Source organism: Carassius carassius, chromosome 14 (genome assembly GCF_963082965.1).
Source record: "Carassius carassius chromosome 14, fCarCar2.1, whole genome shotgun sequence".
Classification (NCBI taxonomy): domain Eukaryota; kingdom Metazoa; phylum Chordata; class Actinopteri; order Cypriniformes; family Cyprinidae; genus Carassius; species Carassius carassius.
Window position 1 is genome coordinate 1,625,609 of NC_081768.1, and position 13,786 is coordinate 1,639,394.

Sequence of the window (13,786 nt, forward strand, 5' to 3'; positions counted from 1 at the left end):
CATGTTATGTAGAATTATAACAATTAGTATTGTACAATCCTTAAATATTTGCATAAAGAGAATCTTATCATGTGGTTATTGTGCATAGGCCTATAAAAATAAAAAATATTTACTTTTCCATTAATTGTAGCTAATAATCCATTGAGATTTTTGTTTGCACAACAGCCAGAGATGTGATCTGATCATCTTCACCGTGTCTGGAGTGACATGAAGAGACAGAGTCCAAGATGCTTCAAGAGACCTCCTGCAAAGCTACCAGAGAAACTACGCTCACATGCACCAAGGGCAAAAGCTGCTTTAAATGCAAAGGATGCTCACAACAAACCTTGATTTCATTTAGTTTACAGAATTGAGAAAAATAGACAGCATCCTCATTTTACATCATAACATTTTCACAGTACTGTAGCTTTGCAGGAAGGTTCCTAAACTTTTTCCCCGTTTTAATTGCCTTTTGAAATCATTTAAAGATTTATTATATGCACTTTTTTATTATTTGACTCGTTCTAGTCTTTACAGTTATTCTCTGTAAGAGAATAAAGGATCGGAACAAAAAAAATGTGTCTAAAATCTAAAAAATGTTTTGCTTGGTCAATCCTGTGTATAAGATTGAATGACCCTTTTTCCCCCATATATAGGCTACTGTTGATTCTGTTTCTCCATTTGTTAAATGATGTGCCTATAATTTCATCACTTTTTAGGTTGCAATACCTGGCAACCTTATGTGGGCGACCCAAAAAATCATATTTATCATAAGTGAACATTCAATTACAGAAATATTGGTTTTCTCTAGCAGTGGTTTGAAACTTCCAGATCAATCCGTTTTGTGACTTCATTTGAAAATGTCATTATTTTTAATAGTATAGTAAAAAAGAAAACACTGATGTATATGCAAAACAAAGATGCTGTTGATACGCAAACCTCAATGCTATATGAACCTCAACCTCAGACAAAACAAATGATTATATTTCTTTATTTACTGATAGCTCTAGAGGGTTTTTTGTTGTAGAGGCACTTCTATAATAACAGTGTTTAAACTTCTACACAAACATAAGAGACACGTTTACTTTGGTTTTCAAGTGAAGTGGATCACGGACCGTCTTCAAACCTTTACAGGAAGTCACACCACTATTAAGTGCCTGATTCACAGTGCAATCAAAGTTTCACCTGCTGAAAAATTAACTCAAGAAATTATTATTCTGACCAGATTACACTGATCCTAAAAAACCTTTGGCTTCATAAATGAGAATAAAAATATTTTTGGGGAAAACTACTGATAACTTCAGTTGCAACATTCATTATCCGTGAATAATACATTAACAATTTAATAAATGTAAGGTAATTCATTTAAACTCTTGATTAAACTCTTAATCAAACCATTGTAACTTATCAGCCGACTGCATGCTGAAAAATAAATACAGACAAGTCACATAAATACAAAACATAATTTCAGTGAATCCTCTGTGAACATATGCTCTCGCATACAGCTGTAGTTTGAAACTAATGCTAAATAAACCGGACACGTGACAAACAGAGGAAGCTAAACCAGATCCATAGCCTCCTACAAAGACGTTCAGTCTCTAAGTCTTCTGAAAGATGATTGGTAAAGCAACAAAGAGAGCAGTAATGGTAAAACTATAAAATAATGCAAAAGAGTATCACTCGTCGTTCAGCGTGAAGTGAAGGTCAACACACTTCTTCTATTAGTAGCAAACAGACTGGAATATGACAATATTACCTGAGGTCTAATCTCACAAAACCTGATCTATCACAGTATCACAGTGTGAGAAGGCTTTGGTCCGACCGTATCAAAACACACTGATTTTTAGTCTATTAGATAATGCACTGCACTTTTTTTCACAGTGTGGAACAAAATAAATAATGCTCGTGTCATCATAAATATCCTATCGCCCGAGAACGGGTTTATTACTATAAAGAACAAAACTCTTTTTGAGGTCTGAATGGTAACCCTGAGTCTTCACAGCACTAATGCAAGAAACTGAACGCATTTCTATCTGTTGAAGAGCTGGTTCCAGCCTCTGGTTGCTTCCATTAGATGTCTCTGTCCGTGTCCCACCCAAGCTTCCTGGTTTGTGAAAAGCCGCCCGCAGAACCAGCATCTAAACTTCGGCTGCGGCACAGAGCTCTCCGACACTGTTGGTACTACGGTGTACTTTCTTCCACACACTCTTTTGAGCCTCAGTTTCAAGCTGACCCGTTCTTTAACCGTCCCGTTTGGCCATTCTCTCCTGCGGTGGGACGTGTGGCAAGTGGCGACGAGGTTATCGCGAAAGGCATCGCAATTACACTCGGAAAGAGCTTGGAGAGTTTTACGAGAAAGTACGACGCGCTGCACGCCGTCTTTGTGCTTGTGGATTACTTTCATGATGTTTGTGACCTCGGGGATATCCGTGTGGGGATGGTTGAGGACTATGACGGGCTGGTCGTCGCGTGGGGTTTTAACAGACTGCGAGGAGCTGAAGGGAATCAGTCGAAGGGTCACCGAAGAGTCTCGAGCCGCCGGCTCCCAGAAGAGGACGGAGCCGCTGACGTCTTCCGAGGCCCGAGTCGATCGCTTCTGGGATTTGGTGATGGGAGAGTCCACCAAGGACGTTTCTCCCATGCGCTTTCTGTTCAGTGATGCGAGAGCGCCGCTCGACTCGCTGGATCCGGATGTGGAAGAGGAAGAGTGTGCATCATGAGGCAGGAGAGAGAAGATGTAAGCACTGACCGGCTCAGATCGCTGGTTTGCATCTGAGGAAAAACATGTGAAACTGGTAACAAAGCTAAAATGTTTTGATAATATTGGGATCACAAAACCAGTCTTAAGTGTCAGTTTTTCAAAATTGAGATTTATATATCATCTAAAAGCTGAATAAATAATATTTCCATTGATGTATGGTTTGTTGGGATCGGATAACATTTGGACGAAATACAACTATTTGAAAATCTGGAATCTGAGGGAGCAAAAAAAAACTCAATATTGAGAAAATCATCTTTAAAGTTGTTTAAATGAATTCTTAGCAATGCATATTACTCATCAAAAATTAAGTTTTGATATATTTACAGTAGGAAATCTACTAAATATCTTCATGGAACATGATTTTTACTGAATATCCTAATGATTTTTGGCATAAAAGGAAAATCAATAATTTTGACCCATACAATGTATTTTTGGCTATTGCTACAAATATATCCCAGAGACTTCAATTCCACAAACAGTGGAAAAACATGGAAAACCTTTGAATGTTTGTGGCAACAAAAGATTACTATTAGCCATTTTGAGCAAAACATATAAAAGTCTTGTTATATATATATATATATATATATATATACATATATAACAATTACAATTACTAATATATATATAGTAATTGTTTATGGAGTCATTTGATGAAAAAAAAATGTGATACTTTTTTATTTTTATTTAAATGAATATATTATGCATTAAATTATTTACATTTTGTGGCAACAATCAATTGCTTGGAAATATGTTTACTGTACCATTTCAGAGGAAATACAATGTTTTGATATATGTTTAAACAATCCTTTAAACTATTTTTTTTTGTAAAACATCAAAAAATAATATATATATTTTTTTGTAATTTTAAGCCATTCCTGAGTAAATACATAAACCAAAAAAAAAATACATATGTATATATATATATATATATTTAAATATACATATGAAAATAGATTGCCTGGAAAGGTTACCGAGCCATTTGGGAGTAAATAAAAATTATTCATTATTTATTTAAAATATTTAAAATACACTCTCACACACACTTCAAATATAAAATTATTATTAATACTTATTAATAATTACTATTTATTATTATGATAGATTTACTATATGCAGAACTATCTAACATTAACGATAGACTAAATCCTATGGAAATCAGCTACTAAAGACGGTCGCATAAACAGATATTACACACATACAGGTTAGTAGCTAGGCTTGATCTCAAGTGTTCACAGACCAATATTTAGTGTGATTTACATATAGCGGCTCATATAACTATATCAACTTTAAATCTCGATGCATGCAAGCTTAGACATACTGAACATTCATGAGTCTTCTGTCTGCTGGTGCGCATCAAGGTGCAAATTTTTACAGTTTTTACAGTTTCATAAAATCTTCCATGACTATGGGAACCATGTCCAAAACAACAAAACACATCAAGTACACTTAACGTGCTCTGCTTAATGCTTACCTCCAGCCCGTGTTGAATCTTTCAGCGGTTCATCAGAGCTGACATGTGGTGATAACGTCCGATCCTCTCTCGTCTCATCCAGCAAATGGATGGCTGTTGTTAAAGGCAGCTCATCCACCATGTGAAGCAGTTCTGGAGCGCTGAGGCTTTCGCTTTCACAGTCGTGCTGACCCACCGGGACCAGGGAATCTCTGGAGTCCATGTTGTTTGTGCACTCTTCAGCATTGCCATGAAATAACAGGTCCCCGGCCTCACTTTGACACAAAGACTCATTCAGATCCTTCAGGAGAGATCCAGAGGACGGACTCATGCAATCAAGCCCAGAGATGGAGCATGTGTTTAGCTGATGGTGAACCAAGTTTGAATCTAGTGCAAGATTGGGTTCTTCATCAAACACAGTTGTAAGGAGTCGTGAACTACACCTTTCCTCCAAAGAACCTGTATCCGAAGTCAGATCGCTATTACAACCTGAATCTCCTTGGCATGCAGTAAAGTTTTCCTCGGTTTCACTGAAGGCTTGGCAGTCATTCGCTCTTTTTGCATGGGGACTTTGAATATCGGAGTTATGGTTGAAGGCGTTGCATGCATTGAGAATAGTTGCATGTTCCTGACTGTTGCATGCATCATTTTGTTGGCTTTGTATCTTCTCAACCCCTGAAGACAAAGTCTCCTTCTGAGCTACACATCGTCCCGGCTTCGTCCTTTGGGTCGAAGACCTTCTAGACGTCACCGGAGTACAGTTTCCCGAGGCTTTAACGGTTGAAACATCATTGGATTCGTTTCGCTGATTGACAGGTTTCACAGTGTGAGCACCGTTCGAAACGTCTCGATTGTTTGAAGGAATGACTTTGAGAACTACATGCTTCTTGCCGTCCACCATCTTGAACCCGACCACCTTTGTAGTGCAGTCTGGGGGAACGGATATATTGTTCTTCTCCATGAGTCCACTTAGCTTATCTTTCCCAGTGTGTGCCGCGATACACCGCTTCGCATTCGTTTGTGATGGATAAGGTGTTGTTGGCGCGCGAGAAACAAACTCACGCTTGCTTTTGAAAGATGCACGCCAGTTTTTACCACTACACACAGTCCTTTCAAGAAACTGCTGCGTTTCCTCCAAGGTCTTCTCTGGATCCAGCAAGACGCCGTGGTCGTCCAGTAGACCGGGTGTGGAGAACGGGAGCAATGGGGATGTCAACTGAGGCTCTGGTTTTGGAAGTAAGAACTTTAACTCTTGGGACATGTTGTCGTCTTGCTTGACGTGTGCCCGCTTTCTCCACCAATTCCTGCGGCTCCACCTTTGACGGCATTCAGCAGCCATGTGCTTTAAGAGATTGTTTTTCTGTGCATTGCCATTAGTAATGCAACACGAGTGACACACAAACTGCTTAATCTCCTGGATGGACAGTTTGCACTTCGGACAGTAGTATTGACCTTTTAGAGCATGGTGAGTTTGACAATGTTTGGTCAGTTGGGGAAGCTTTCGCTGGACGTTGTCATCACAAATCTCACAAGCAAACAAACAATCCTCGTGTTGCATTCGGTGCTGCTGAAGCGTAGTGAACACTGGCGTGGAGAAACCACACATGTCGCATGGAAACACCGGCTGGCTTCCTTCGCCTCCGTGGGCGATCTTAAAATGCCTTGTTAATTCGCCAGGTCTGAAAGAGACGCCATCATTGCATGAGGAGCAGGTGAATGTGTTTATCGCCTGAAGACTTTGAGGTCGCTTCTTGGACTTCCCTTTTACGTTCCATCCATGTGCAATGACATTCCTCTCCTGTTTCACAGTGTTTCGTTCAGTAGGGAATGAAAAGGAGGTCTTCCTGAGACGCAGGCGTTTATGCCAAATGCCCCTCTCTTCCTTCCCAACCTGAACGCCAGGGTAGGCTTTGACCCCATTCATATCGGATGCACAGAGCCCTATACAAGGCAATGGAAATTTGAGCTTTTAGATAGATCATGCTCAAAACTCAATAAATCAATACAACCATTGCAACACTTTCATTATATTATCCAGTGTATTAATTGAACGCATAACTAGTGTTACTATATTTTCACCAATGTTTCTGGTTGCAATACTGAGCATTATATAAGTCATAGGCAATACGCTGTCAAAAATGATTTCCTAACTTCATATTTTTCTGTTGTTTTCAATTACAAATATCTAAAAAAAAGATGCATTTAAGAAAATAAAAGCTACTTAAAAGTGTTTTCTGAAAAACTGATCAAATTTACGTGAATTTAGGATTAAAACAAGGAAAAATTATCTTTTTTTCTTAGCACATTGACAGAAATGTTTTCTTGTTTTAAGCATAAACTAAAAAAAGCATAAATTTTTCAGAAAACAAGACTTGAGATCTGAAGTCCTTTAATAAACGTAACTTTAAGAAAATTTAGTTGTTTATACTGAAAAGACAAAAGCTTGTTTTCTAGAAAAAAATCTAAATTAAGTTGATTTATGCTTAAAACAAGAATAAATATCAGTCAGTGTTTTGTTTTGCGATTGAATTAAGTTTATTACCCCATTAACAGATTTTTCCGTGTTATGCATAAACTCTCTTAATTTTAATACTTTTTTCAGAATAAAATACTTAATATCCTTAATGTCATTTGGCCTCTCAAGTAAATGTAACTTGACTTATTATAATATGTAATATATCATAAAATATTAATGCATTTATACTAAAAACAAGACAAAAATACTGAGTAAGTTTATTTTTCTGACCCCATTGATATATTTATTTCTGTGTTTAGGCATAAAATCACTTAATTATGATACTATTTTTAGAAAACAAGGTTTTATAATATCATTATGTAAGTCATTTTGCCTCTCAAGTATATGTATCTTGATTTAAGAATATTAAGATATTTATACTGAAAACAAGACAAAAAAAATTGAGCAAGAAAACCATTTTTGCAGTGCATACATTAAACATGCATTTTCTGAGAACGGTGCTTTTGTTTATTACATTTCGTCTTGTAATTTTAATTATTGTAATGCATGCTGCGTAAACTATTTAATGTACATTCAATTTAATTAATAACTAGTGTTAATGATCGAAATCTTACCATATGACAAAAAATATTTAAAAAACTGTCACATATATAGTATGAACATTAATATTTTTTGTTAAAAAACATAACTTGTCTTCTTTGAAAAGTCATTTATAACGTTGCCTTAGTAACCCAAAACAAGACTACAACATCTTTATAACAAGTCAATATATTTGAATGAACCTAAATTTAATCGTGCATTCAATGCTCTGTATGTTTATGATTACTTTTTAATTATTATTCCTTAACTGCTATATGCAACATGTGAGTCCCAAATAAATTACTACGAGTTCAGTACTAATGTTTTCTAAACATGTACCATGGTAATACCATGGATTTCCTAGAAATACACTGGAACCTTCTTCTAAATTCCGTTGTAATATGATAGTGTTTTATTCCCATGATACACATCAAAGTACCATGGGATTACCATCACTGTACCATGGTACTGTATTGTTTAGTAAGCATAGTTTTAGTCTTCCTCACATTTTTGTCTTAATATACACATGCATACTGATTCACACATCTCAAAAGACATAAATTATATAATCAAATATAATAAACTAGCATGTTCTAAGCATGCACCGTGTGTTGAACGAGTTAAATAAAGTACAATCAGTTTGCACCTGTGGTTCAGCTGCCTATGTCACAATGCAATGAACGTGTTATAAAGTTTTTAAATCGTTTTAGATCAAACTTAATGCAGTGCGAGGTAAAATGCAATGTTAATAGTCTGCGATAGAGTTCACTTTAGCAACTATTCAGACTTGCCTATTTAAAGTTGACCAACAAACATGTTTCAAACTGCTATATCGTGCATGCCATTATGCGCGTGCGACATCGCATTTCCACTAATAAAACTTTCATTCTGCGTCAAAGTCAAAGTTTAAGCAGTGCATATGTGAAAACGCATATAATTGCATGTAAAAGTGTCGAAGGTGAACAGACTTACAGCGCTTTTCCGCCTCCTGTCCAACCAGAATCAGTCAACAGCGCGCGGCAGCCATGACAGTTCAATCCGGGGACAAAAGCAGCTCAAGCCCATGACAAGAATGGATTACCTGCATGCCACATCATACTTATGTCCAACTGCATTGTCTATATTGCATGCATTCTTCGATCTATTGATGCCTTAGTTGTATGCTTTTTCTTTATGAAAGAAGCTCATTCATGCCACAGACTTGATGTGCACAGAAAAGTAAAGCCCAGTGAAGACACATGTTCTTCCTCTTTCGACACACATCATTCAGCACTGTTTATAACAGCCATATAGAGGCACACAGCACTTACATGCTGAGCAGTTTATTACACACTCATTTGCTTTAATGAGAATGTGAGAAAAGAAGAAACACACACATTCTAACAATGTAGATATTATTTGTTATTTTTACTTTATGTAATCTATTTTAACTTTGCTATTCAATTTATGGGCATTTAAGTCAACATAGGGTTCCCAATGTCTTAAGCTAAAACTATGATTTCCAAGTCTTAAAAAGTTAAGATAATTATTATGATATATATATAGATATATATTGTATATACTGTATATATATATATATTGCATTCAAAATGTAAGTCATAAAATTGCATTGATTAGATATCAAGAATGTAAAAAATAGTGGGAGATAAGATGCATTTTAGGAATCAATACAATCTGATATTGACAGAATATTTGTCATTTAAATCAGAGGTGCCCAGACTTTTAAAACAAAGAACCAAAGATCAGATCAGGATAAGGAAAACACAAATGTAAAAACGAAAGTACTGTCTGTCTGCCTTTGAATATATGCTTATAGATTTAGGTTTTTCTGCATTTACACTTGTGCTCATGGAGCTTAGATGACTTACATAAATCTCACTTTTGTGAAACTTTGTTTTCCCTACAGGTATTTGCCTTTTTTTTTTTTTTTTTTTGAATAGAAACATTTGTTCAATTATAAAATGTAATGGTTGAAAAATGGGTGGCAAAACATTGCTAGTAATGATATATCAAAAAAATTATAAAACAATAAAAAACAAGCATTTCATACCATTTGCATTCTGTCCTTATTGAGGAGAGGGTGGCCTCTAGTGGTGAGAACGTGTTATAGCAGACTCCAATATTTGAGTTGAAATGTATTTTACAAACTTTACAAACAGCTATTAGAGAAAATTGTGTTTCTTAGGTGTCAAGAACAAGTTGCTGACATCTTACGTTTTCCGACCACTTTTCTTTTCAGAGTATTTCAGTGCTTAGTTGCTCTTTCTCGCTGCATTAACACTCGAGAAATGTTTGTTTGTGCCTTGTGGTGACGCTGATGAAAACTTAATTCTGATTGGTCGCGCTCTGTTATTGTAAGGCGACTTTTGATTGGCTGAGATTGTCAATTGGCTCGCTGTGTTATGTGTTGTTTCTTTGCTCGTGAACATAATGTAATCTAGTCTTTGATTTGATTTACACTTTGATTATCCTATTAAGTTTGTTCGGCTGCTAGTTTTCGTTGTACTTTCTGTATGCAGACGTTCATGTGTGCGGTGAGTTCTTTACAGCTTCTAGATTCTGAAAAGCTTTCATCGTCTGCTTTTCCCCTTTATAAGTAAACATGTAGCGCTATTCTATTATTGACATGACTCTTTGATTTATAGTAGATTATCGTATACTATTAAGTCATTCCGTTCATTGATTCTTGTTATGTTGCATGTGATATGCATTGGTATCTTTGACCCAGTAACTATTGTGCACATTGAGGAAAGCTCATGCTTGTTACTCTAAATGATCTTCTCCTCCTGAAGTGTGTTGGACCAATCAAGTCCTTCAGCTGATAGTTGCTGGAGCTTTGTCTTGGGATGCACTAAGGTGCTTTTGCTCAATGAAGCTGATCAGATCTTTGAACCTCATATATTCCAGGAGCCCAATGGAGCTGGAGGGTCAGTGGTGGAAAGGAGAACTTGCAGAGGACATCTATCAGGCCCTGCGTTACAAAGTTTGTATTTCTGTCATTGTGTTTGTTTTGGGTGCAATTAAATATGCATGGACATGAACCTTGCACAAATCTTTTATAACAAAATTGTCATGGTAGTGAAATTGACTTTTGGATTTTGTAATGTAATGCATGCATGTATTTGCAACTTTACTGAATTTGTGTAAATGCAACTTGAATGCATGCACATGCAACTTTATTGAATGCATGTAAATTTTGTTTACATGCATGCATATGCAACTGTTATGAATTCATATAAATGCAAATTGAATGTATGAATGCATGCAACTTTATTGAATTCATATAAATGTACTTTGAATGCATGCACATGCAATTTATTTATAATTTTGTATAAATGCAAATTAACATTTAGTGATTTAACAGATGCTTTTATCCAAAGCGACTTACAAATAAATATAAATATATATGTTACAAATTCAATGCATGCATATGCAACTTAATTTGATCACCATTTCATGCATAAGGGGTGGTGTTGGCGCAGTGGATAAGACACATGCCATTGGTGTGAGAGACCCTTGTTCGAATCCACTGTGAGACACCAATGTGTCCCTGAGCAAGAAACTTAACCCCTAGTTGCTCCAGAGGCGTGCGACCTCTGACATATATAGCAATTGTAAGTCGCTTTGGATAAAAGCGTCAGCTAAATGAATAAATGTAAATGTAAATTTGCAACTTAAACTGATTATAGCACTAATCTATATTATGAATATTAATTGCAGTGTGGTTGTCTTGTTGGATGTCTTTCAGGAGCTGCAGTTGCCTGTGTACAAAGGACAATCTCCACAGCTGAGCCTAAGACGATATTTTGCAGACCTTATCGCTATAGTCAGCAATCGCTTCAAGCTGTGCCCAGCAGCCAGACACTTAGCTGTATATCTGCTGGACCTGTTCATGGACCGCTATGACATCTCAGTACAGCAGCTTCACATGGTCGCACTGTCCTGCTTGCTTTTGGCCAGTAAGAGTCATACTCCAGTTTTTATGATTTGTGATAGTATTGCGCCATAACCAATCAGTAACCATTTTTATTATCCAGGTAAGTTTGAGGAGAGAGAAGACCGTGTCCCGAAGCTGGAGACCCTGAACAGTCTGGGCTGCATGAGCTCTATGAACCTGGTTCTGACCAAACAGGGTCTCCTGCACATGGAGCTGCTGCTCCTCGAGACATTTCAGTGGAACCTGTATCTCCCCACAGCTGCTCACTTCATCGAGTACTACCTGCCGATTGCTGTGAATGAGATGGACCTGCATGACGGCTGGCCGATGGTATGCATGGAGAAGACCATGCTATACATGTCCAAATATGCTGACTACTTCCTAGAGGTCTCTTTACAAGGTGAAGAGTTTAATTCGGATGCAGTGCATTTTCAACGGTTGAATGTTTTTGGGAGTGTATAAGAACTGCATGATATACAGAATCAGAATGTTTTGTTATTTTGCAATTCCTGTATCTGTCAAGACCATGCATTTCTGCGATTCGTCCCATCCCTGGTTGCTGCGGCGTGTGTGGCCTCCTCCAGGGTAATCTTGCGCCTATCTCCGACCTGGCCTCCGCATCTTCAGCGTCTGTCAGCGTACACCTGGGAGCAGCTGTTGCCCTGCGTGGAGAGACTTCTCATGTGAGTTTCCCCCGGGGGTTTTATCTTTTAACAAAAAATAATACAAATGGAATGCATGTAAAGACAGTTTTACAGCATGCATGAACAACTTTAATGCATGTAAATGAAACTTGAATACATGCAAATACAACTTTACTGAATTAATTTGCATTTACATGCATTCACTTAAGTTGCATAAGCATTAATTCAAGTTGCGTTTACATGCATTAAAATTGTATATGCATGCATTGAAGTTACAGTACATGTACTTGCAATTACATCTTCACTGAAAGCATGTTAATGCAACCTTATTCATGGATACAAACTTTATGGAATGCATGTAAATATAACTTGAATTGATGCATATGTAACAGCTGAATGCATGTAAATACAAATTGAATGCATTCAGTAAAGTTGTAGATACAGTAATATTTGCATTTACTTTGTATTTACATCTTTACTAAATGCATGTAAATGCAATTTCATTCATGCAAATACAAATGTTTGGGATGCATGTAAGTGCAACTTGAATTGATTCATATTAGGGCTGCAAGATAAATCGCATGTGATATTTAATCTTGTCAGTAAACCCAGTTCTGTAATCAGCGGTAAATCACTATCACCTGCTCGCCTTCACATGGAGCAGCATTAACTACACAGAGCTGTTGTTCACAGACAAACTGCGCAAAATATGATTGTGGTTTTGAACAGCTTGTCAGATTTTTTAATTACTTGAAATAAACTCAACATTAAATAAACATTTTTTTTATTAAAATAAAACTTTTTATTTCAGCTACTTGCAAAGGAATCAGTTCTCATTTTCATTGTTTCACTTACTAAAGTGTTAAAAGTATTAAAACAATATACTGTGTTAAAGTGGTATAGCTGAGTGTGTGTCTCTCTCTCTCTCTATCTCTCTCTCTCAGTACACATGACAGTGACGTAAAGGAAGCGAACAAGCAGAAATGCCCTCAGCCGAGTGCTCAGCCTGCACAGATGGTGTATCCCATCCAGGGTCAGAGCGTGTCCTTGCATCAGTACATGCAGCGGCCGAACACACAATACATGCAGCAGAACTGCCAGCCAGTGGTAGTGTCTTCTCAAGGTCCTGCAACATATCTGACACATACCGCCCCAATGCAGGTCTCCACAGCCCCTCTGCACGGCCTCACACAGAAACAGAGCATGGATGCCAAGGTGAACATGCCCAGCAGGGCTTACCAGGTGAACTCACTGTACCCCTGCTTCGACAGGTGATGAAACCAGACAGAAAACCATCGGACCGTTTACCCTGCACAGGGGAGAGTTTGTATTCATAAAGCAAGCACACTGCTCTTAACTGTTACTTGAATCAAAACACTTCAGCTGCTGAATTCCAGATCCTTTTAAATTTACGTGATCAGGTTGAAAGCTATGATTTAAATCACTGTAATGTTCATGAGACGTTTGATAATGCAACATGTGCAATATTCTAATTCTGTCGTGCATTACTCACTGAATACTGCCTACTGGTGTTTCTTTTGTTGTGTTAAGTTTACTTAAGTATTATTATTTATGGCCACCTTTCAAAATGAAGACATCATGGGATTTCAAATCAACGTTGTATAAGAAATTAATGTGGTTTTTACTAACACAAGCAAGCAAAATGCTCTACCTCATTCAATGCAGACTAGTTTTGTCTCGTAACCTTACAAAATGCACTTTGGTACAGTGTTGTTTTTTTGTTGTTTGTTTTTTTTTTTAATAAAAATCCAACATTTCTGTTGTAGCTAGTTTTGGATGTTGAAATTTTACACTGAGGTTTGTAGCCACTGGAACATGTTCATGATTAAAATGAAGCCTTATCCAATTCACAAACATTCACGTATTAAAACTTTGTTTGTATTAGTTAAAACTATTATTCACTATTATTATAATTTTTTTCTGGGGTATCACCCTGAGT

At 37.0% G+C, this 13,786-nt stretch overlaps 2 protein-coding genes across 2 annotated transcripts; one reads left to right on the forward strand and one right to left on the reverse strand.

Annotated features, from left to right (window-relative positions):
- Positions 1-1,959: 1,959 nt before the first annotated feature.
- On the reverse strand, positions 1,960-8,468 carry LOC132156679 (zinc finger protein 518A). Its single transcript, XM_059565620.1, has 3 exons — positions 8,218-8,468; positions 4,212-6,131; positions 1,960-2,751 (listed from the first exon to the last, which is right to left on the reverse strand). The coding sequence occupies exons 2-3, from the start codon at positions 6,112-6,114 to the stop codon at positions 2,009-2,011; spliced, it is 2,646 nt and encodes an 881-aa protein (XP_059421603.1). The 5' UTR covers positions 6,115-6,131; positions 8,218-8,468; the 3' UTR covers positions 1,960-2,008.
- A 1,152-nt stretch (positions 8,469-9,620) lies between these two features.
- Positions 9,621-13,577, forward strand: LOC132156680 (cyclin-J-like). The gene is made up of 6 exons (XM_059565621.1): positions 9,621-9,779; positions 10,153-10,228; positions 10,994-11,204; positions 11,283-11,582; positions 11,706-11,865; positions 12,771-13,577. Exons 2-6 carry the CDS (start codon positions 10,160-10,162, stop codon positions 13,099-13,101), a joined length of 1,071 nt encoding a protein of 356 aa, XP_059421604.1. The 5' UTR covers positions 9,621-9,779; positions 10,153-10,159; the 3' UTR covers positions 13,102-13,577.
- Positions 13,578-13,786: the final 209 nt, after the last annotated feature.